A 20,266-nucleotide genomic window follows, 5' to 3' on the forward strand; every position below is an offset into this window, starting at 1 on the left:
GGTACTGAGGATTCAAAAGGAGGGAAGACGACAAGGAGAGGAAACATGAATTTACCATACTCAAGGCCAACTAATCAATCACATATTGTAATTTACAATACATCCTGTACATAACCAGCACATGATTCATAATGCCATCCAAGGAAAATACGGGAGTCCATTTCGGTTCAGTGTCTGAAATGTATTTCCATTTAATTTCTTGACCTTCAGTAGTACACTTACAAATCCACAAGTTATTTAAAAATAAATAAAATTAAAGTGGCATAAAATGTGCATTAAATAAGTGAGGTGAGCTAAATTTCCAAGGAATTCCTAGCACATCCCACGCCTTCCTTTCAAGCAACTGACTACTCACATGGCAGATTCAGACACACACTCCATACAAGCCTACTTGCCTCGTCAGCCTATTTATTCACTGCTCCAGCCTATTTATTCACTGCTTCGTTCTCTCCATTTTGCTGCTTCCCACCCTGTTAACCTAGCCTAAACATTTACTGATATCAAGAGTACGTCAAACAGTGTTGACCATCTATGGTTTTATCAGATCCTCTCTGTCTCTCTCTCGTCATGTGTGTCCTTTGTCACCAAGGCCGGGTGCTCCTGTATTCCTGCTTCTGTTTGACCCACTGGGCTGTACACCGGCTCTCCCCAACTGTCCAGGACCACCCTCCTCTCCCCTGGTTCTTCTCCGCTTCCAACAGGGCCTTATGGCCTGGCTGCACAGCTCCTCCTAGCCTCCCAGAAGGCCAGGGCTCTGCCCCCACCCTCAGCCTCCTCTCCAGCAGTGTGGAATCAACTCCCATCCTTGGGTCTGGTCCCCTGGCCACCACGGGAGTCTGGCTTCCCTCCTGGGGTATGGGCAGTGGCGGGAGCGAGAGGGGCTGGCACCTAGTCAAAAAAAAGGAGAGATGGATGGATGGAGAAAGAAGGGAAGAGATTTATAAGGGGAAGGACAGAGAACAATGAGAGGGAAATTGGATTTCGAGTGAATGCAAGTCAGAGAAGGAAATGCATGTAGCAGAGAGGCAAGGAAAGATAGTTAGAAACACAGAAAAGGGCACAAAAACACCCACGTCTTCTTCTCGATACTATATCTTGCTCAGCCGTTTATCAGCTCCATTAAATTCAACTGTTGTGTGCGGGAACATAACTTAAGTGATGCGTGAGCAATTTCAAACCTGTCTGTATTTGTGTGTCCCAGTGTGTCTGTGTCTGTTTCTCTGTCTTTCAACACTGGTCTCAAACCTGAAGAGGCACACAGCACTTACAGCATGAAAACTACAAATCCCAGCATTGTGTGGAATCTACAGGACAGCAGGATTGGGTTTTTGTCAGTTCTTGACTAGCAGTTCCTGACCCACACACACAATTTCTTCACAGCACCTTACCTGGCAGTTTGAAGGTGCTCTGCTGTTTCTCCAACAGCAGCCCAAAGCCCCTGCTGTTGATGTGCCGACTGTAGAGGTTGCCCCTGGCAACCAGGCCCTGTTGGCTACCAGCGGAATGGAGGAAGACAGAAGATAGCCAGGAAGAGAGAGAGAAGGGAATGGAGGACAAGGTCGCAAAAGAGAGAATGAAAGAGGGAGACCGATGAGGGGAGGGAGATAGAAAGTGGGATGAGTAGCAAAGGCATGCCAGGAGAAAGAGGACAGGTCAAGTGGATGCAAAAGGGAAAAGAAAGAAACAGGAACAACAAAATAAAACCAAAACATTTGAAATATGCAAAACATAATTAGCAACCAAAGTTAAATAATTCATAAAACGTTCATCAAAACAGTGATCGGGAGGACACAAAAGAACCATGATCATGAGATGAAATGAGGGCAAATAATAGAGCAAAAACTGAGCTGGGAATTGGACGAAACAGGAAGGGCCTTAAAATATCCCCATCCACATTTATTTGTCGACCTTCTATAAAGCTGGCTGAAGTTGAAATAAGAACACCTGGGAAATGTGACAAGCTGTAAAGTACAACCACAAAAGTGTGTAATGTGGTTCGAATAAAACCTCCCGTTTCTAGTTTGGTGGGATAAAAGATGTTTAATGGCGTCTAAAAGGCAGGTAGAGGTTACAGCGTCGTGGTTCCCTCAGCTGCACAAATACAGGAAAGATTTCAAAGTCCTACAGGGCACAGGGAGACAGGTCTTGCTTTATTTCAATGTTGTACTGTTGTAGTCAAGGCATCATCAAGATAATACGAGACTTCCCCAAGACAGACAGACTAACAGACTAAAAACCACCGGCCCTCCGTCAAAATTAAGAGCCTGTGGTGGGAAGCTCAAAAGGTGGAAGTCAATGAAAGCTGAGCCGAGATCGATTAAGGGAACTGTTGCGATGAGGGGAAAAAGAAAGACGGCCCGGTGAAATGAAGAGAGGGGGGTCGGGAGGACGAGAAGATGTTCGAGAGGTGAAATCGAAAAGGAACAGGTGTTCCATGAGACAAGAGGGCAGAGAGGAGGAAGAGAGACGGAGAGAAACTGTGTTTAGAGAAGCCAAGAGGAGAGCTGTGGTCAAACAGTACAGTTCGCTGGAGGAGAGCAAAAAGAGAGAGAATTAAAGAGAGAGAGAGAGACCGAAGGAGGTCTGGAGCAAAGGGAACGGCCAGTGCTGAAGAGAGCTCTTTGTGTGCAACAATTACTGTCTAAAGAGAGGAATGACTGCCCGGCCTGGAGGACCAGGCACAAGCTCTCAGCATTGACAACATACCCTCATCATCCAGCATGACTGTCACTGTTATTAGCCTGCCTTAGGGGGTATCCTGTTCGTAAGTAGATAAGACAGTTTGTGCCCATCCCCTGTTCTACACACTTAGTATCAGCTGGGTTCCTCTGGGAGGAGGATCGGTCCCCTGCTGGAGATTAATTATATTTTAAAATTCAATCAACCCTGTTTCAGTAAAACTTTTAAATAGCGGCGGAAAAAGAAAGGACGAGGCCAGGATGGACAGTGGGGGGATCTTTGCTTTTAGTGAAGGGGTTGGCGCAGATTATCTCTTACTAATGTGATCATTTGTTCTGTTTGTTTACATATATGTGCTTTTAGGGACTCTGGTGTATGGTTTTATTCACTTTTGTATGGGGACTGTCTGTCTTTGCAGCATGGGCGAAAGCCCAAGACAAATGTTCCACTTTGTGGGACAATGAAGTTCATCTTGAATCTTGACCTCTCCTTCCAGTGTGTCTTTGAGGGTTTAGGTTGGTTAAGGTGCACCTCTGTGGGCGTATGTGAAGCCCTCTGTGACAGTGCCTGTAAAAAGGGCTATACAAATACGTTTGGTTCGATATTTGAGTATTGACGACGGGGTGCCCTTACCTGGTGCGCCTTGCTCTGCAGTTCTCGATCAGAGGGGAGTCGGGCGTCTGGCCCCTGAAGGCCCCAGGGGCAGGTGTCGGGGCGGGGCACGGGGGCCCCCTGCTGGGGGAGGATCCCACGCTGAGGGAGCGCGAGCAGGGGGAGGATACCGCCCGTGAGGGGGGAGAGAGGGGGGGAGCCACGGGGCGAATGAAAGGCCAGGGGAGAGCCCTCTGCTCCTCGCGCACAACTGAGGAGGAACACATTCAGGACGTCACATCTCAACACCCGCTCGCCCCGTTGCACATCCCGGTTTCCAACTCTGCCTCCAGTGGTTATTGTAGCAAACACCCCGTGTATTTCAAAACTAACCTCAGCTAATGAACCGGAATGTCTACCACACAGATGTCTTTCATACCGAAAACGTCCTACGGCATTCCATTCACAATGGAGGCAATGAAGCAACAAATTTACAAGAACGAATGTTTAGACAGACCGCAGTGAACCACAGTACTCGATTGTGTTGTGTCCCAGGTCTCTACAGTGTCCATGTGAAGCTGCGTGCCTCACCTTCTCTCCCCATTAGCGAGTAGGGCTTGATCTCTCCGTCTGGCTTTTTTGGGGGAACCTTTCTCAACTGGGCCGCTGTAGAAGAAAACAGAAGTCACAAAAGTCCCAAACGCAACACCGAACAGGATTCTGGTTCTGTATGTGGAGGACTGCAGCATTTACCCTGCTCGCAGACTTCAGAGAAACATACACAGATGGCAATGATGCAATACACTGTAGCCAAAATATACCAACAAATGCTAGCTTTGTCCATGAACATATGGGTGGTGTGAGTTTAAGGTTACGCAAACTGACAACACACTGGGGAGGCCGGTAAGACGTTAAGGTATACGAGCAGCTTCATTATCATAAGCTTGTGCTGCAAGGACGTTTGTTAAGGAGTGTGACAGAACCATAACGGTCATTTAAAGCTACTGGGTCCAATATACAACATGGTGGGTCACATCCACTATATTGGACCTGGCAGGGTGGGGGATAGGTAGCAGTGGAATGTACCTGCATATCTCCAAAGAAAGAAAAAGAGAGGAACCGAAGGATAGAGAGAGAGAGAGAGAGAGAGAGAGAGAGAGAGAGAGAGAGAGAGAGAGAGAGAGAGAGAGAGAGAGAGAGAGAGAGAGAGAGAGAGAGAGAGAGAGAGAGAGAGAGAGAGAGAGAGAGAGAGAGAGAGAGAGAGAGAATCTGATCAAATCTGAGAGAGAGAGAGAAAACTGACGGGTAGAGAAAGAGACTTAAAAGAATAGAGGGAAATAGACAAAGAGAGAGGCAGAGAAGGATGGAGAGAGAAAGAAGGATAGAGTTGGAAAGAAAGATAGAGAGAAAAATATATTGCATGTGTAAAGGGGAGGCCTGATATAAACACAGTCATTAACTAAACAAGGGAAGGGGATTTGGATGCTGGGGGAAAGGAAGAAAAGAAAAGAAGATTGAGAGTCCTTACAAAAAGCCGTACATCCCCTGATCCGTCAGAGGAGAGTGAGGCGAGCCTGGGAGAGTTTGGTGAAACAAAAGTGTTTGGAACCGGAATAACAGCAAAAAAAACACCTCTGGACAGAACCCTCCCTAGTAAAATCATTATATCCAGTGGTCACAGTGTCTCTAACATTGTATAAGGGTGAAAACCATCCCACATCCAGGTTATGTTTTGTAGCTCACTTAATGTTTGCCTAAGCAGTCAGCAATTAACAACATCTCTGAAAAGTGTCTTGGTGTTTACCCTTTCTCAACATGGTGCCAAGCATACACTTGGGACAAAACAGGATGTTCCAGTACATCCTTTGCTCAACTATGTGCCACTGTAATCCAATCAAAAACAAAGATGGGGCTACAGATATGGGCTTGATACTGTATCCTCAAAGAAAGAGGTGAGGCCACAGACATGGTGTTCTGGGTGAAAAGGCAAGGATGTAACCTTTCACAGAGAAGAGAGATACCATCCGAATTAGGCATGACGTGATCGTGCACTTGTGAGGGTGGGGACTACCAGGCCTGAACCAAACTGCTCCTATTGTCACATTTACAGAAGTCCTAGCAAAATAAACACGTGGCGAGTGGCAAGGGATGATCTGAGCCATACCTGATCTGTTGAGGAAGAAGCCATCAAATACCACAAAGTTGTTGACCTAGAGAGCCGAACACACAGGACCGAGGGAAAAGGAGAGAGCGAGAGGAGGTTTAAATCCTTTTTCTCTTTGCCGTTTACCCTTAGCAGTCATGCCAATAAAGCATATTGAACTCAATTGACACAGACAAGAGAAAGACTCCTGGAAAGAAACACAAAAGGTAATGAGACATGTTTGATAGATGATTGTGTCCATAGGAGAAAATTACATGGGCATAATGTATTTAGCCATTTGACGGACCCATTAACCTCGGAAGAGAGGGGCGTTATTCAATTCTGCAGAGAACTATTGGCTGTAACTGCAGGTTCTGTCGGGACGGTGAACTGGAGGGGTAGGAGAACTGGGGGACCCTACTGTGGTGAAAGTGACATAGGCACTATCTAAATACAGCAGGTCTGAACTGTGTGGTACAATTATAACAATCAAGTACTGAACAAGTGGAATGAAAGAAAGTGGAATGATCGACGTATCTTCTGATGGGACAACGGCCACTGTAAGATATGTTTCTAGGTTGTCGTTTCCAAATACAACGCAACACAACCACCGGGTACTACTGCAGTCACAAGCCTCCAGACCATACCTGAGGAACACCCTCCTTCAGGCAGAAATGCTTCTCCAGGAAAGACAGGAATTTAGGCGAGGGCCTGTCATAAGCCATCGTCACAGGCTCCACTCTTTTGTGCTGTGTGATTAGGCAAACAGAACATGGCAGTGAGAAACGTGGCCCAACCAGAAACACCTCCACGTCCGAGCATTCTTTCTTTTCTAGGACCGTGATTGCAAATCCACCCACAGCCACATTCCAACCCTTAGGGGTGTCTTGCGTTGGTTCTTTCAAGGGCATGTCCTACCTGAAGCATGAACTCAAACAGCTCGAGGCCATAGCCATGTCTCTGCAAGTTTTCTTTCACGAAAAAGTCCAAAACACAGAGAGGCTCTGCTTCCACGTGCGCCCCCCGCTGGTCCTGAGGAAACATTACAACCAAAGGTTTCATTAGCTATTGATAACCGCGGGATCATGAGGGTGAAACCGTTTTGTTTATGTAAAGAAGGGGTACTCACGAGCAGAAATAACTTCTTGCAGCCAACCTTAAGAAATCCAACCGCAACGCCTTTCCCTCTGTTAGTGAAAGGTAGACACAGCAGAAAAGAACCGGGAAGGCATAAGATAAGCTGTACAACATTTCCCTTGGTACAGAAAATAACGATACCCTTTTTTCCACAGAGCGACACTAATGTTCTTTTTTTTCGGTTGTAGGATTGCTGATCCTCTAATCCAAGCGCACATCAGTGGCGGATGTTGCATTTTTTATATGTGATATTCACTCACTTTTGTCATAGAGATGTTGCACTGTAGCCTAGTTACTTCTGAGATGTTATCGTTGCACCGTGGTTTTCTTTTTGTTCACCGTGTCTGGTCGCTAAAATATGGTTTTTGCAATCAGGCTGCTAAATATAGACTGTTCCTTGACTCTGTCACCAAAATACTATTATTATAACTGTATCCACTTCTGATTCAGGAGTCAGGTGGCTGAGCGGTTAGGGAATTGGGCTAGTAATCAGAAGGTTGCCAGTTCGATTCCCGGCCGTGTCAAAAGACGTTGTGTCCTTGGGAGAGGCACTTCACCCTACTTGCCTCGGGGGGAATGTCTCTGTACTTACTGTAAGCCGCTCTGGATAAGAGTGTCTGCTAAATGACTAAATGTAAATGTGATCCTGGTTCTTTTGCTGTACTTTCTAAACAAACTGTGTGTGTGTAGCTCTGGAGAAAATAATCTGCTAAATTCCTAAAAACGTGAATGTAAGAAGGAATAAACTGAATTCTGTCGGTGGAGCTGGGTCCTCACTAACTGATCTAAAACATGTGTTTATAGAGGTATGGCCTACCCATTGGATTCTCCTTCCTTCAGCAGGTAGAGATGGTGCCTATTGCTCTGAAGCTTAGATGCACTTGTGATTGGAGCTGTCAGCTGTTGGGCCTGTAGAACCCAGAAGACAACATGTTTAACCCTTGTGCTGCCTTCGGGTCACATGACCCAAAGGTTCATAACAAACCATCATTGTGTTTACCCAATTTTACCCAATACAAAAACAAATAAAAATAATTTTCTTTTAACCTTCGCAATGTGGGGGGTCTGACGCATGCTTACAAAAATACAAAATTGCTTTACTTTGTTTTTGTATGCGGTAAAGTTGTCGCAATACGACGGTGGGTCACAACGACTGATGGGTCAGAATGACCCGAAGATAACACAAGGGTTAAGCAAAGTAGACAGATACATTTTATAATACTGTCTCTGACAGGCAGTCAAAAAAACTTCTCAACATGATATCCCATGTATAAATCTATGACAAACCCCTTAATCTTCTTGGTTGCATAATGTACTTATCTTAAGCACCCTAATGCTTAAATTTGAAGGGACTTTCAGCATGCAGTATAATAAATGGCACCAACAGAAACAATATCTGCAACTTTTCAATCACACACACACACACACACACACACACAAACCTTGGCAGAAGCTCTCCCAAGTTCATCTATAACAGTGGCAATTTGAATTTGTGGATCAGATCTAAACAATTGAGAGGAAAAAGAAGGTTGGAGTTAACAATGGCACACTGTGATACTTTCTGTTTTTTCAACTACATGACCGTGAAAGCAGAGATTTTTGTTTGTTTGTTTTACACCACTACAAAAGAGAGCTGGTACCATCATCTGACGTCATGCAAATGTCAGGCTGTGTGTGTTAACGAGGGCGAGGCTGGAGTCTAAACATAGAGGAATTGATTGGTACATGACCATTAGCACTTGAACCATTCGTCGAGACAATAGCCGTGATGGTAAATTATGAGGCATACACAGTCTAGCTCTAGATACATTCTACTTGTGTAGTTGCGCCCATTAATACATGTTGCCTGTAAATACAATACTGTACAGTACCTTCCTAGTGATGTTCGACCTGCGGCAAGGTTTTGATCCAGAACTGTGATTCTCTCAGGGAGAATATGGTTTATGTCAAATGGGAACTCCATATTTTCTTTCTAAATATGAAACTGGCTAGGTAATACTGTAAGCGCCGGGGCAAGCACCTGCTACAGTAGCTAATTTTGCAGTGCTTGATTTCTGCACAAAGTGGTTAAGAATTCGACGATAGCTAGCCGTCTAGCTAGTAAATCCAGGACACCAGTTACTCTTGCAGACGCATGCATTGAGATAAGTGACTTGGATCACAAAATGGAATCCCAGCTATCTAACTAACACCTAAGTGCAACGACAGCATAAAAGACGAGCCATGCACTTTGTATCAATGCAGCTGGAAATCCATTGTCTGACAGCTTGTTGAGACCACTAGTGAGTCACTCCCCCGGCAACGGAAAAAACATATTACATCTAATAAAGACGACCTTGTTTTAACACTCAGATGCTAGTTACCATAACGTTTGTCGAAAGTGTACAGTATCGTGGAGAATTGCCCAAGCACAATGGCCCAAAACGTCAAAGCCAAACACATTAAACAAAAACAATCAACAAGAACATAAACAACTGTCGCAAAGACTAGCTAGTCTCAGGCTAGTGTAAACTTGACTCAAAGCGGGGCGTTGGGTGCCTTTTACCGGACTTTACGGTAAATTGTATCCTTTCCGTGATCTCCTCACCCGGACACGTTTGATTTACATCGTTGCTAGGGAATCAAGCCTATGTGCTGCATGAATGCGCCATAACAAAGCGTCTGTGATATACAGACACATACTGGTAACAGGGATAAAACGGGGAGTGCAGCATGTACCGAGACCAGCACAACTGACTGCATGTATTGGACTGCATGTAAAGCATCGTTTAGAATATTATGGCACAAGCTTTTTTCTGACCTGGACAGACAAGCAAGAGGATAGTTCAAACTAAGGCCTATGAGTTTCACTCAACAGCTATGCTATTTATGACTAAAGGGTACTCAAATTCGACCCTTTTTCAAAGATTACATAGGCTACCTCACACATAAACTGATACCTTGTATTAAAAATATATACATTGTCTGAATGCAATTAGGGCCTATAGGGATAATATAACTAACTTCTTAGTTGACCCAGCCTACAACATGGTCCGTGAATCTAAGCTAGTGTTATAGTAAGCCTACGGTTTTTTTACATGGAGCATGCAATCAGGAAAGTACAAGGAGCAATGAGGTGGTGGAGTTGGGTTGTTTGGGGGTGTAGGTTTTCAGTGGAAAAAACTAATTGAAAATAGAGAGCACATTGACATCTGGTGGTTAGGGAAAATTATGACAGCCACTGGCTGAATATGAGTCACTGGTAGTAAATTACAACACAACGTCTTGTAGGGCTACGTGTGTTCATTTTGATCTAATATTCATGTTCACACATTAGTGTTGTGGATGTTATAAAAGTGTCATTATTCTACAGTAAAAAATGTGAACTGTGACATCCAACTGTTGTGTAGGACATTTAGTTAAACATGTGAAGGAAACTGAAATGAATCAAGGAGGCTGACACCAGATGGAATAGTGTTTTGCCATGTTTCAAAGACTTAATGACATGAGAGAACCACTTGGGGAAATTCTTATCAACTTGAGCACAGACTTGGTTCCCATCACTGCAGAAGAATATGAGGCAATCCACATAGGACTTGGAGTTTTAGAACCTTTCCATCAAGCCACTGTGGAGTTTTCTGAGGAGAAAGGGGTGGCTGGGTCAAATGCACAGATATTAGGCATGAAATTGGTGGAAACTGGCAAATGTCACATCCATGGCTGTGCCCTGGTTTTTCCCTAGTGTGCCAGTGTAACAGTTTACCCTGCCCCTAGTGTTTTCTGTGTCTCCCTAGGTGTGTGCATTTCAGTCCTTGTTTAGTCTCTTCCCCCTGGTTCCTGGTTCCCTACACAGCCGTGTCTTGTCCCAATCACTCAGCTGTTGTCTGTTGTGATCACCCTGGCCTCTGTATGTCTGCTTCCTGTCAGCCTTTGTGCGTTCATTTGTCTATTTTGGTTCCCCCTTGTGTGAGTAGTCTTTTGTGTTCCGGATAATTTATAAAAATCTTATTAGGAAAGATTCACTGTCTGGCAACACTGCTGGAAGCAGCCTTCTGCAGTGTCACATGTGCTGAGGCTGCAGTTCAGAGACTGTGCCCACTTTGACAGGTGACAAAGGTCACTTGGTGGAGCAGAATCTGCTCCACCAAGTGACCAAGAAGCACCAAGAACCAAATGTAACCAGGTCAGAGGACCCGCTGGACAACTGGGTCACCCTCAAGGCTCTCTGTCCACAACTCTTAAAGGTGTCAAAGCAATTATCGTTGAACAGACATCCTCTGTGCTATGTGAGAGGATCCTCTCCAAGGCTGACACACTTGTAAACCAGAGAGGAAGCTGCCTGAAGCCCCGTACAGTGGAACAAATCTTGTTTTTAAATACAAACCCGTAAAAGTATTAAAATACAATATAAAACCTCCTGTCGCACAAGCACATTCCCCTAATCCCATTATGATGGTCTTTTCCCTATTGCACAAGCACATTCTTCCCCCAGTTACTCCCTTGATTCACAATCCACATCATAAATGTTATGAGAAAAATATTCAGTGGTTCTATAACAGTGTTTCTCAACCCTGGTGCTCGGGACCCCTCGTCTTGCATTTTCTAGATGTTTCCCTGCTCCAACACCTTATTCTAATGAATGGATCATTACCAGGCTTCTACTGAGCTTCATAACGACCCATTCCGTTAATAAAATAAATGGTTAAATAATTTAAGAATTTCTCAGTGCTCAATGTCAAGGCAGACACGATATGCCCACCAGGCGCTGCCTGCCTACATGCTGGGTATTAGCATATCCAACCATCTACATATGGCAAGGTTACCAGGGGCACCGCGCACTGAGGCGCTCAGCATGGTGGCTACCATGGCGATGGATGGCATGGAGGTCTGCATGTTTAGCACTATTGCTTTTCTTGTCACCTCTGAGACACGATATGCCCACTATGAAATTAGCCTTGACACATGCTGTCGGTTGGGAGATGGCATGGGGAGGAAAAGAGCTTGGTAAATTGACAGCAGGTCCACAACTAACCAGAGTACACTTTGGGCTAGTAACCTGGGGCCGTCACTGTAGAAATGGGAGGTAGAAGACACAAGCAACACTTCAGTTATGTAAAACCGCCTGGTTTTAACCATACCATGTACTAACACCTCCTGGTCTTCAGCATGTCAATACATCTCTTGATGGGGGTGTCTCCTTTCAAACTGTCAGTAAAATGTCACCGTTCCTGTATTTTTTTTCACGTCACTGGACATGCAAGGTCTCGTCGGTCGATGAGAGGGATATTGATGTGCAGCTTTAGGTTCAGCCCTGTCACTCTCATCTGTCACAGGTCTCTCGCTTTCCCTTGTGGTGTCACCCGGACGCAGAGGCACCCACGTGGTCATTTGCCCTACACCTCCATTTGGAGCTGAGTGTGCATGCGTTCATGTACAGTACAGCCATGAAAATGTGTTCATGTGACGAGAAAAGGACACTATGTCATTGCCAGTTGTGAATTCGGATCAAGAACGGTATTAGGACTAGTATTAAAAGGAAGACGTGATTTCAATGGAGTGGTCAGTTATTTTCTTGCAAGTTGTTACCTCAATGTCACTTCATACTATAACATCGTGCCCCTCTGTCCATTCATTTCCTGGCAACATTTTCTGAACCTCACTTCTAATCCTCTCTCTGCTCGAGCTCCATCAAGCTCTCTCTCACTGCTAACCTCCCCTTCTCCTCACGGTCCTCATCTTGTCATCATTCTCTTTTACATCCTCACCTCTCTTCCTATGCCTTTGCTTGTGTTACAATGGACTCAACAGCTTGTGAAAGTGATGGTGTAGGGAGCATGAGTGGGCTTGAATACGAGTTGGGATTAGAGCCCTGCGGTTGTTAATGGAAACCAGGGGGGCCATTATAGATGTAATGGGATAAGAGTACCACGCTGTCCCCACATAGCAAAAGCCCCAATAAACAGCTCCATTGCAGCTGGCTCTCGGCCAGTACAAACTCTTACACAGAGACATCCTCCACACTCTCTTCAGTGCCTGCCTGACACCCAAGTTAGGAAGGTTCCTTTGAAAATATTGCTCTGCTATTCTGATTTCAGACCTTTGTGTAATTTCCTGTTAAAGATCAGCATTCTGCAAAGAAGTTGTTCATTGAAGCCTTGGTCGTGTGTCACTGTGTTGCCAGTCATAAATGTCTACAAGCGAACCGGCCATCTATCAGGACTCTCTGGTTCAACTGTTTCACCCAAAATAATAATAATATAAAATTATTCAACACATTTTCTAAAACTTCGAAAATTTGTTGCGTGACCCGTCAGTATTTAAACTGACGTGTTATTTTAACAAACTAGCCTTTGTGACAATCATCCCCTTAGATGTTTTTTTTCCCCACACTTGGTGGACTGACATGTGACCACCTCGTGACCACCTCGTAAAATATAGTTGAATATAGTAGTCCACTGGTTGGGACAGTCATTCCTTTAGTTACGTTTATTTACATTTTACGCATACCTGCATTAACATATGGAATGAACCCTGCTCCTGTGAATGTCTGCATGCCTGTGGGTCTTTTTTTCTTCCACCGTGCAGCATGATCACAGCCAGTTTTCTGTGTTTAGCATATTGTTGTATTTTGTTCCAATCTGTTGTACTCTTGAACGGATTATTCACAATGCCTGGAAGAAGTCGGGAACATGGCCCCCTAATGAAGATCTGCCAGTCAATTGGAGGGCCCCTCTGCATATTGTAATGAGGGCTAATAGGTTTGTGTTTGTGAGTGGGGAGGATGTTACATGGCTGCCAGATTGCTGGACCACACAGGATGATTTATAGGTTGTTTACAAAGTGTGAAAAGTCAATAACGAGCATACAGTAGAATCCTAGGATTAAAAATAAATACTGTTTTTATTTTTTTTGAAAGGTCAAGTTGTCTTCTGTTGATGAGCTCAGCACCTCTGAGGCCCAGCAGAGAAGAGGAGATGGTGGTGAGGAGCAGAGAACTCAGGGTCAAGGCAGCAGGGTTGAGTAAATGACCTTAGCAATAACTATTGTAGATCATCATCTCAGTCCATCATGATCAAGGAGGCTAAAGATAGCGCAGGTCACAACACATGAACATTGATCGTTCCACCCGATTCCATTTGCTATTGGCTGTGCTAGTAAACTCCTTAAAGGTGTTGTTGACAAGCCCCCCCCCCCCCCCCCCCCCACAAGGAGCAAGATGTGCACATGATGTGCACATAAATTGCATTACCAAGCAAAAGACACCATTTCAGGCACATCACTATATTTAAATATAAAAACAAGAAACCTTGTATGAAGGCTGGACCAGGTTAAGTAATTTATATTACTCTTTAACCTGTATATGACGTGGTGCAAAACTATCTGAATTTCATTTTGTTGTAAATGATGGAGAGGACTTGGACTAATAGTGCAACATTGGACTAATAGTGCACTGTACTGGGTGTGAATATACAAGTTAACATTTAAAAATGAAGTGGGGCATCCAAATTTCACACTTGAAACATTATTTTCTGGCTTCCAACCTACCACTAATAGCAAGAAAACATGGCTGTTTAACGCCCCTGCTCTTGGGGGATGGCCACAGCTGTCTGTAGTGATTCGGTTATGTGTGTTGGTGACATCAGGCCCACAGGCAGCGGAGCGGAGAAATACTATTCAAATGAATATCAATCATACCTTGAAGGCAAAACGCGCCTCCCCCTCGGATGTCCCGAGCTTTGTGATTGGTGCATTGGGGACCAACCTGCCAGAGCCCGGTGAAAGCTGTTGTATCAATGTCCAGCCGTGGGTGTCAGCGGGGGCCAACAATAAACGTTGAATGACTAATGTGCGCTGTCCGTTCCGTGGGTCCTGAATAGCCGAAAGAGCATTCTCAAAGTGGCTTTGGACGTGACCAGTAGCCTAGACCGGCATCAACTGGACCAGGGATTAACGAAGAAGATGTATTCGTAGCGAATCTTTTAAATTATCTTAGATTTAAGTAAAAATAGAAAATACAAGTTTTCGCCAATCAATTGGAATACTTTGTTCACCCTTTGAATATTTTTGTGAGAGTAAAGATTCCTCCAAGATCAAAATACTGTCAACGTCAGAATTCAAGAAGACAAAATTAACCAGCAAAGAATGTTGCTCATCTGCTTTGCGACTTTCATCGGGTTGAGTAAGTATGCGTTAGCCTACATTTTCAAATCAATTTGCCCACAATTCAGCAAAACTGATATAGTTGCATAAATAACTTTTCTGTCTTGTGGGGAACTGTCAACGAGGGACCACATGACGCATTTTCCTACCTATATGTTTAAGATATTCCCAAATTCTTTGCATGACAATATGTCTTCTGTGTGATGTGGGAAATAATTCAACAGTGTGTTGAGTAAAAAAAAAAATGTTATGCCTTAGCCTACTTATTGTACTTGCCTCTGTTGTGCAGTTGAGGTGCGGGGACAATTATTAACAGTTGTAATGAGATTATTAAATAGGTATTCAATTTGGATCTCCGTTACCTAAACCCTCAATGACACAGAAAAAAACTGTATTGGTTAGACTTTAATCCACGAATAGAGAGATGTTATGCAGGCAACTATAGCTATAGATAACAAGGCAATAGTAGTGGCTGTGTGTATAAATGTAATACAGCACACTGTCAAATTACTCCCATTTTATGTAAACAAGATTTAACACCTTCTCGAGATTAAATGGGCAATTCGATTTTTAATCAAGAGGATTGGAGAATAGGATCGATTTCTTCATTAGTTATGTTCATTTATTTATGTTCTGTTTTATGTGCTTTCTGTCAGTATTTGCTTTAAACTTTATCACAGAGGCCTAACCTTGGTTTGTAAATCAGACATCAAGTTCAAGTAGAACTGGGTGTGCCTAAACAGAAGAAAATATGTTGTTAGCCAGTACATCTGTTTTGGTTACCAGATCAACTACAGAAAAGTCATATTTAGTTTCCATACACATATCATTTACAAATGTAAAAAATCTTTATGACAAATCAGTTATAATTAACATTAGAGGACTAGTGGAAAACTAAGTGATGCAGTGTTTCTTCCTTAAATGATCTGAGATGGCCTAGCTGAATAGGTTCTCTATGCTTGGTGTAAGGGAGGTCCTTAGTAGCTCAACACAGTTCCAGTCAGACCAACAGCTCAGAAAATGGAGAGAACAGAAGGTGTCCCCTGCTTTCTCACTAAGACAGAGTCAAAAAGTGGAAGAGTTAAAAGAGACCTCTGACCCTTATTGGGGGGGGGGGGGGGGGTTGCCTGTGACCTCGTGCAGGCTTAACCTCTAGGGTGCCCCTCCTGGTCAGCGGAGCGCTTGGTGAAGGGGGGGATGAGTCAGGAAGACAATGACAGGCACCACACCCTCCCCTCGGTGACCTGACCCTCACACCCTCATCTCCATAACACTGCCCCGGTCCCTTTCTGGGAGTCTGGTCCATATTGAGACCTTATTAAAGGCTGTGCATTTGTCCATATATATATATATGTGTGTGTGTGGGTGTGTGTTTGGGGTAATCCTCCCACAGCTGCCCGTGACCATGTCCACACTACCCCCTACCCTATCACCCCGATTACCACCCCCTCCACCCTCCCCTCCTTCCACACACACACACACACATGGTCTAGGAGTGTATAGGACCCCTCCAAGTCCAACAAGACACCCCCCCGGTTTAATCCATGTGAGGACAATGGTCCAGAGCTGGTCCAGTGCTCCATGCAGCTTACCTCAGAGTGACATCTCCATCCTCCCAAGGCTGGTGATCATGCTGGGGAGATTCTCCCCTGCTGATGGTACAGTTAGGTAACAATCTCACCTCAACCCTGATCAAAGATGACCTCATTCCAAAACATGGAATGCAAAAAAAGATTTTCTTTTGTGTATTTACCCCTAGGAAATTGGGTCAAAATACAACTCTGGGCTCTGTATTGGGATTACTTTCCTTTTACCTGTATAGAAACAATACTCTCAAAAATCTATGAAACCCTTAAGAAAGGGTTGATTTCTAATTCAAACACCACTATCTCCAGCACTGCAGTTTAGCACATTATCTAGCACCCCCGGTCCCACTTATGACCTAAAAAGAGTGCAGATCAGAACATTGTGTCTTAAGTGGCCTCCCTCTGCCCCACAATGCATCTGTTTCTTCAATAAACTACCTTTAACAGGTGAGTTTCCGTTCTGCTAGCCAACACCCATGTGATTAAAAACTGGAGGGCAAGCGTGGAGGTCTGTGTCTCATCACATTGGAGATTATTGCTTATTGATCCAAAGGGTGGTGGGCAACATTTTTAGGCCAGGACGTTTTAAATATCTGTGTTGACCATCCAAAAGCCAAACCATCCAATCTACAAATGCAGATGGGTATCCTGTCCCTTGGGGACCATCCCAACTCACATCAATCCAAGCAGATATTGTCAATATTGGAGAAAGTGAGGGTGGTGATACAATGTTCCAAGCCATTTTAGCTCTAAATTTAAAGTTAAATGTGAATCTCATTACTGAGATGGTGGACCAAAAAATTGGTTTACGTGGGCGTTTAGGCGACTGCTCATTACAATCAAATATATTGCTACAATTAGCCATGTTAGCTTTGTCGCTGAGTCATAGCCCCACTAAAGAGAGGGAGGGGACATGAATATGGCACATGTCTTTGGCACAAGCCATCGGAAACAAAGTGTTGTTTACGTGACTTTGAACTTGGCATAGGCCAGCTAATGACAATCCAAGGTTCAAACAAAAGAATCAGGGCCCCCCTCCTACCCGCTACAATAGCATGTTTGTCTAGCGAGCTAAAAGGAGGTGGCTGCCTCAGAGCTAGAGAGAGTTTAACTTCCATTAGTGAGACAAAAGAGATAGCCCCAGGGCACTGCTTTTCACGCCGCCCCGCGAATCCCAGTTTTCAACCCAGCTCCTCCAAGTTTCTCCCTGGTTCCTCCCCCTAGCTCCGTATTCATCCATTGTTTACCCTGCCACCCCCTGCCGCTGTAACAGATATAATAGAGAACAGGGGAAGGAGAGGGGAGGAATTTCTGAGGTGCCTAAATGTATACACAGACTACTATTAGTCTGCTTCAAGTACAAAAACTAGCTTCTTTTTTTTTGGGAAGGGTAGAGTTTCAGTGATGTATTTTCCCTCTTCATGAGTTGAGAAAGGGCACAATAGTTTCAGTCCCTGACAAACCTTCTGAGAAACACCTCTTCCATTGTTTTACAAGACAGTGGCAAATGTTAACATGTATGAAAAGTGTGCAAGCCTTTGCCTTACTGTGCATTATGGAGCTCACTCGACTTGGATTTAATCATTAGATGTAAAATATGTATCAAGGGCATGATTCATGTCTAATTCAGGACACATATCTGATTCTAAACCTCAGTCTTTGTCAGCTACCAACCAAACAAAGATAGAGAGAGGGGGAGAGACAGAAAAATGCAACACAATCAATGAAGGGATTTGCGTATGTTTGCCTTAGAACGGGTCCCCAGGACCCCCCTTTCCTCTCTCTTCTTTGGGGGGTAGGTGTAAGAGCCCCGGCCGTCACAATAGGCAGTGAAGTTCAGGGGCAGCAGACTAGGGGATGAGAGGGCCTGGCTGAGGGACAGGGGGGAGGGATGGGGGCTGGACTTGGTGGCCGGACACAAGCTGCTCGCTCCAACCCCAGCACACCTCCCTGATCTATCCACTCTCCACCAACTCTCTCATGACCCCCAAGGATCTGGGGTCACAGCAACCAAAGTGGGACCTTTATGCAAATCTGGACAGGGCAACCCCCCCCCCCCCAATCTCCTTTCAGACCCTCAATCTCATTCCATATAGGATCATCCCCGAAATGTTAATATGTAATCAACATACAAGGACACTTCCAAGTGTCCAAGGGAGAACACATAAACTAACTTCAAAGACTTGCTAATCTAGTATCTTTTTGCCTTGTCAGCCACTATAGCTCCCATTCCTTACCCATGAGAATGGTGATAGTGTTTCTACCTCCGAAGCTGTCCACGTATTTAGATTAGGCACCATGTGAATGTGTGCATTTGGATACAAAAGATGCCTTTATCAACCTCTTTGTTAGTGCCTCAAAACACAATTGCAATGGCTAATTCAGACAGACCATTGAGATGCATATTGTTGTCATGGCTATTTGTTGCCTTGCTATAACCTTTTCTGGCTTTGGTTTAGGAAGCCCAGTTTGATTAGCTTGCTCTCAGATTGACTTGAACTTGATCACACTGATTGTCAAGTCCAGCAAGACACCCAGGCCTGTACATTTTAAGATATAGCATACCAGTATTTTGTATAAGATATTGTATTAGTGTGACTAATCTTACTAATTGACATAACATATTAATATTTAAATCGTATAAACGATTGTGGTATTACTCCCTATAATCTGTTACTGACTTGCTTGGAAATACAAGGCTGTTCATAAGCGAGTTATATACAGTCTGAACACATCATTCATTTTTATTATAGGAGGCCTTGCAGTAAATCATTGAGTGGTACTAGTTGTTACTTCTGGCTCTTATCAAAAATATATATTCTAGCCATGCCCCATCAAACTGTCAATAAATGTTCCAGATACCAATAACATCCAAGTGCACATGTATGGCATAACCTGCTATATGAACACTGACTTTTTACTGCTTAAGCCTTCCACATCCCCTCCCCCACATACATTTCATTTATTGGTATGGCTCCCAATTGCCTCTAAGGCCTGGCAACGACGACCGTGACCATAGTGTGTGACGCAACCCCCCCCCCCCCCCCCCCCCTTGGGACCTCTGAATTTCATTTGCACTCCTAAGGGTGCATAAGAGAGGATGGGTGTGGGGGCGCTGTATTAGATACACACACACAGCTGATCTCTGCTGCATCTGCTGGGTGGGATTCGGCTCATTGTCAGGAGTGCAGATGCTGGACCATGTGACGTGTGAAAGGGATGGGTCCAGGCCAGGGGAGGGATATGGGAGGCCTTCTGCCTTTTGCAGGTTGTGGGAAAGGTCCCCGGCTGCATTTAGAGGTGTGTGATTTGGACATGGCTGTCACTTGGATGACAATGCAAGATCTCTTGTCATAACATCTTATTTTCTGTGAATTCGCAGCCATGATACACAAGCTTCAGGTGATTAGGCTTATATATTATTTGTTTCTTATATATATATATTCAAGAGTGAAGTAGACTTCACTATGAATAATTGTTGAATAGTAATAACTTGAAGTTATCACACGCTGAAAGCAATTATACTGGTCCATTAAAAATGGAAAAGGTATATTGGTGGAAAATCCTTCCATTTCTAAACTTAGTGTTCAAAACCACTTCCAATATCTAATGTTGTGGTCACCAGGGATCTGTGAGCCTCACTGAAAACAGAAAAAGGAAAGAATTTAGGTCAAGGGCACGAGTCACAGGATGTGAGTCCAGGCCTTCACCAGGTGCTGGGTGTTAGATGAGTTGGGGGGGGCTGTTGTTGTAAGCTGGAGAGAAAGGATGGAGGAGGTGCAGTTCAGATAACTGATGCTGAGTTCCCAGATGAACTTGATGGAGGCTCGCATCAGGCAAGTTCAAGAGCTGGATACTGTTGTGGGGCTTTTGTGGACGTGATAGCTGTCTCTCACCTCCCCCACAACAGCTGCAGGAGATGAAGTGGCCATTTCATTTTTTGCCCAGGTCAAGGCAGGACAGGGAAGTTCACTGCCAATCTGGTGTGTCC

General features: G+C 44.4%; 1 protein-coding gene across 6 annotated transcripts; it reads right to left on the reverse strand.

The window, feature by feature from the left end:
* Nucleotides 1–160: 160 nt before the first annotated feature.
* Nucleotides 161–9,060, reverse strand: atat1 (alpha tubulin acetyltransferase 1). 6 transcript variants are annotated; one of them, XM_062487000.1, is made up of 13 exons: nt 8,422–9,060; nt 7,993–8,053; nt 7,368–7,459; nt 6,543–6,600; nt 6,332–6,445; nt 6,061–6,162; nt 5,435–5,480; nt 4,799–4,844; nt 3,862–3,936; nt 3,313–3,541; nt 1,389–1,492; nt 1,179–1,245; nt 651–888 (listed from the first exon to the last, which is right to left on the reverse strand). In XM_062487000.1, the coding sequence occupies exons 1-13, from the start codon at nt 8,511–8,513 to the stop codon at nt 793–795; spliced, it is 1,182 nt and encodes a 393-aa protein (XP_062342984.1). In that variant the 5' UTR covers nt 8,514–9,060; the 3' UTR covers nt 651–792. The 6 variants fall into 6 exon arrangements, with proteins under 6 accessions (XP_062342983.1, XP_062342982.1, XP_062342986.1 ...); XM_062486999.1 differs by lacking the exon at nt 1,179–1,245 and having other exon boundaries at nt 161–888; nt 8,422–9,059; XM_062486998.1 differs by lacking the exon at nt 4,799–4,844 and having other exon boundaries at nt 161–888; nt 8,422–9,058.
* Between the last annotated feature and the right edge of the window lie 11,206 nt (nt 9,061–20,266).

The sequence above is a fragment of the Osmerus eperlanus genome, chromosome 20 (genome assembly GCF_963692335.1).
Source record: "Osmerus eperlanus chromosome 20, fOsmEpe2.1, whole genome shotgun sequence".
In the NCBI taxonomy this organism is placed as follows: Eukaryota; Metazoa; Chordata; class Actinopteri; order Osmeriformes; family Osmeridae; genus Osmerus; species Osmerus eperlanus.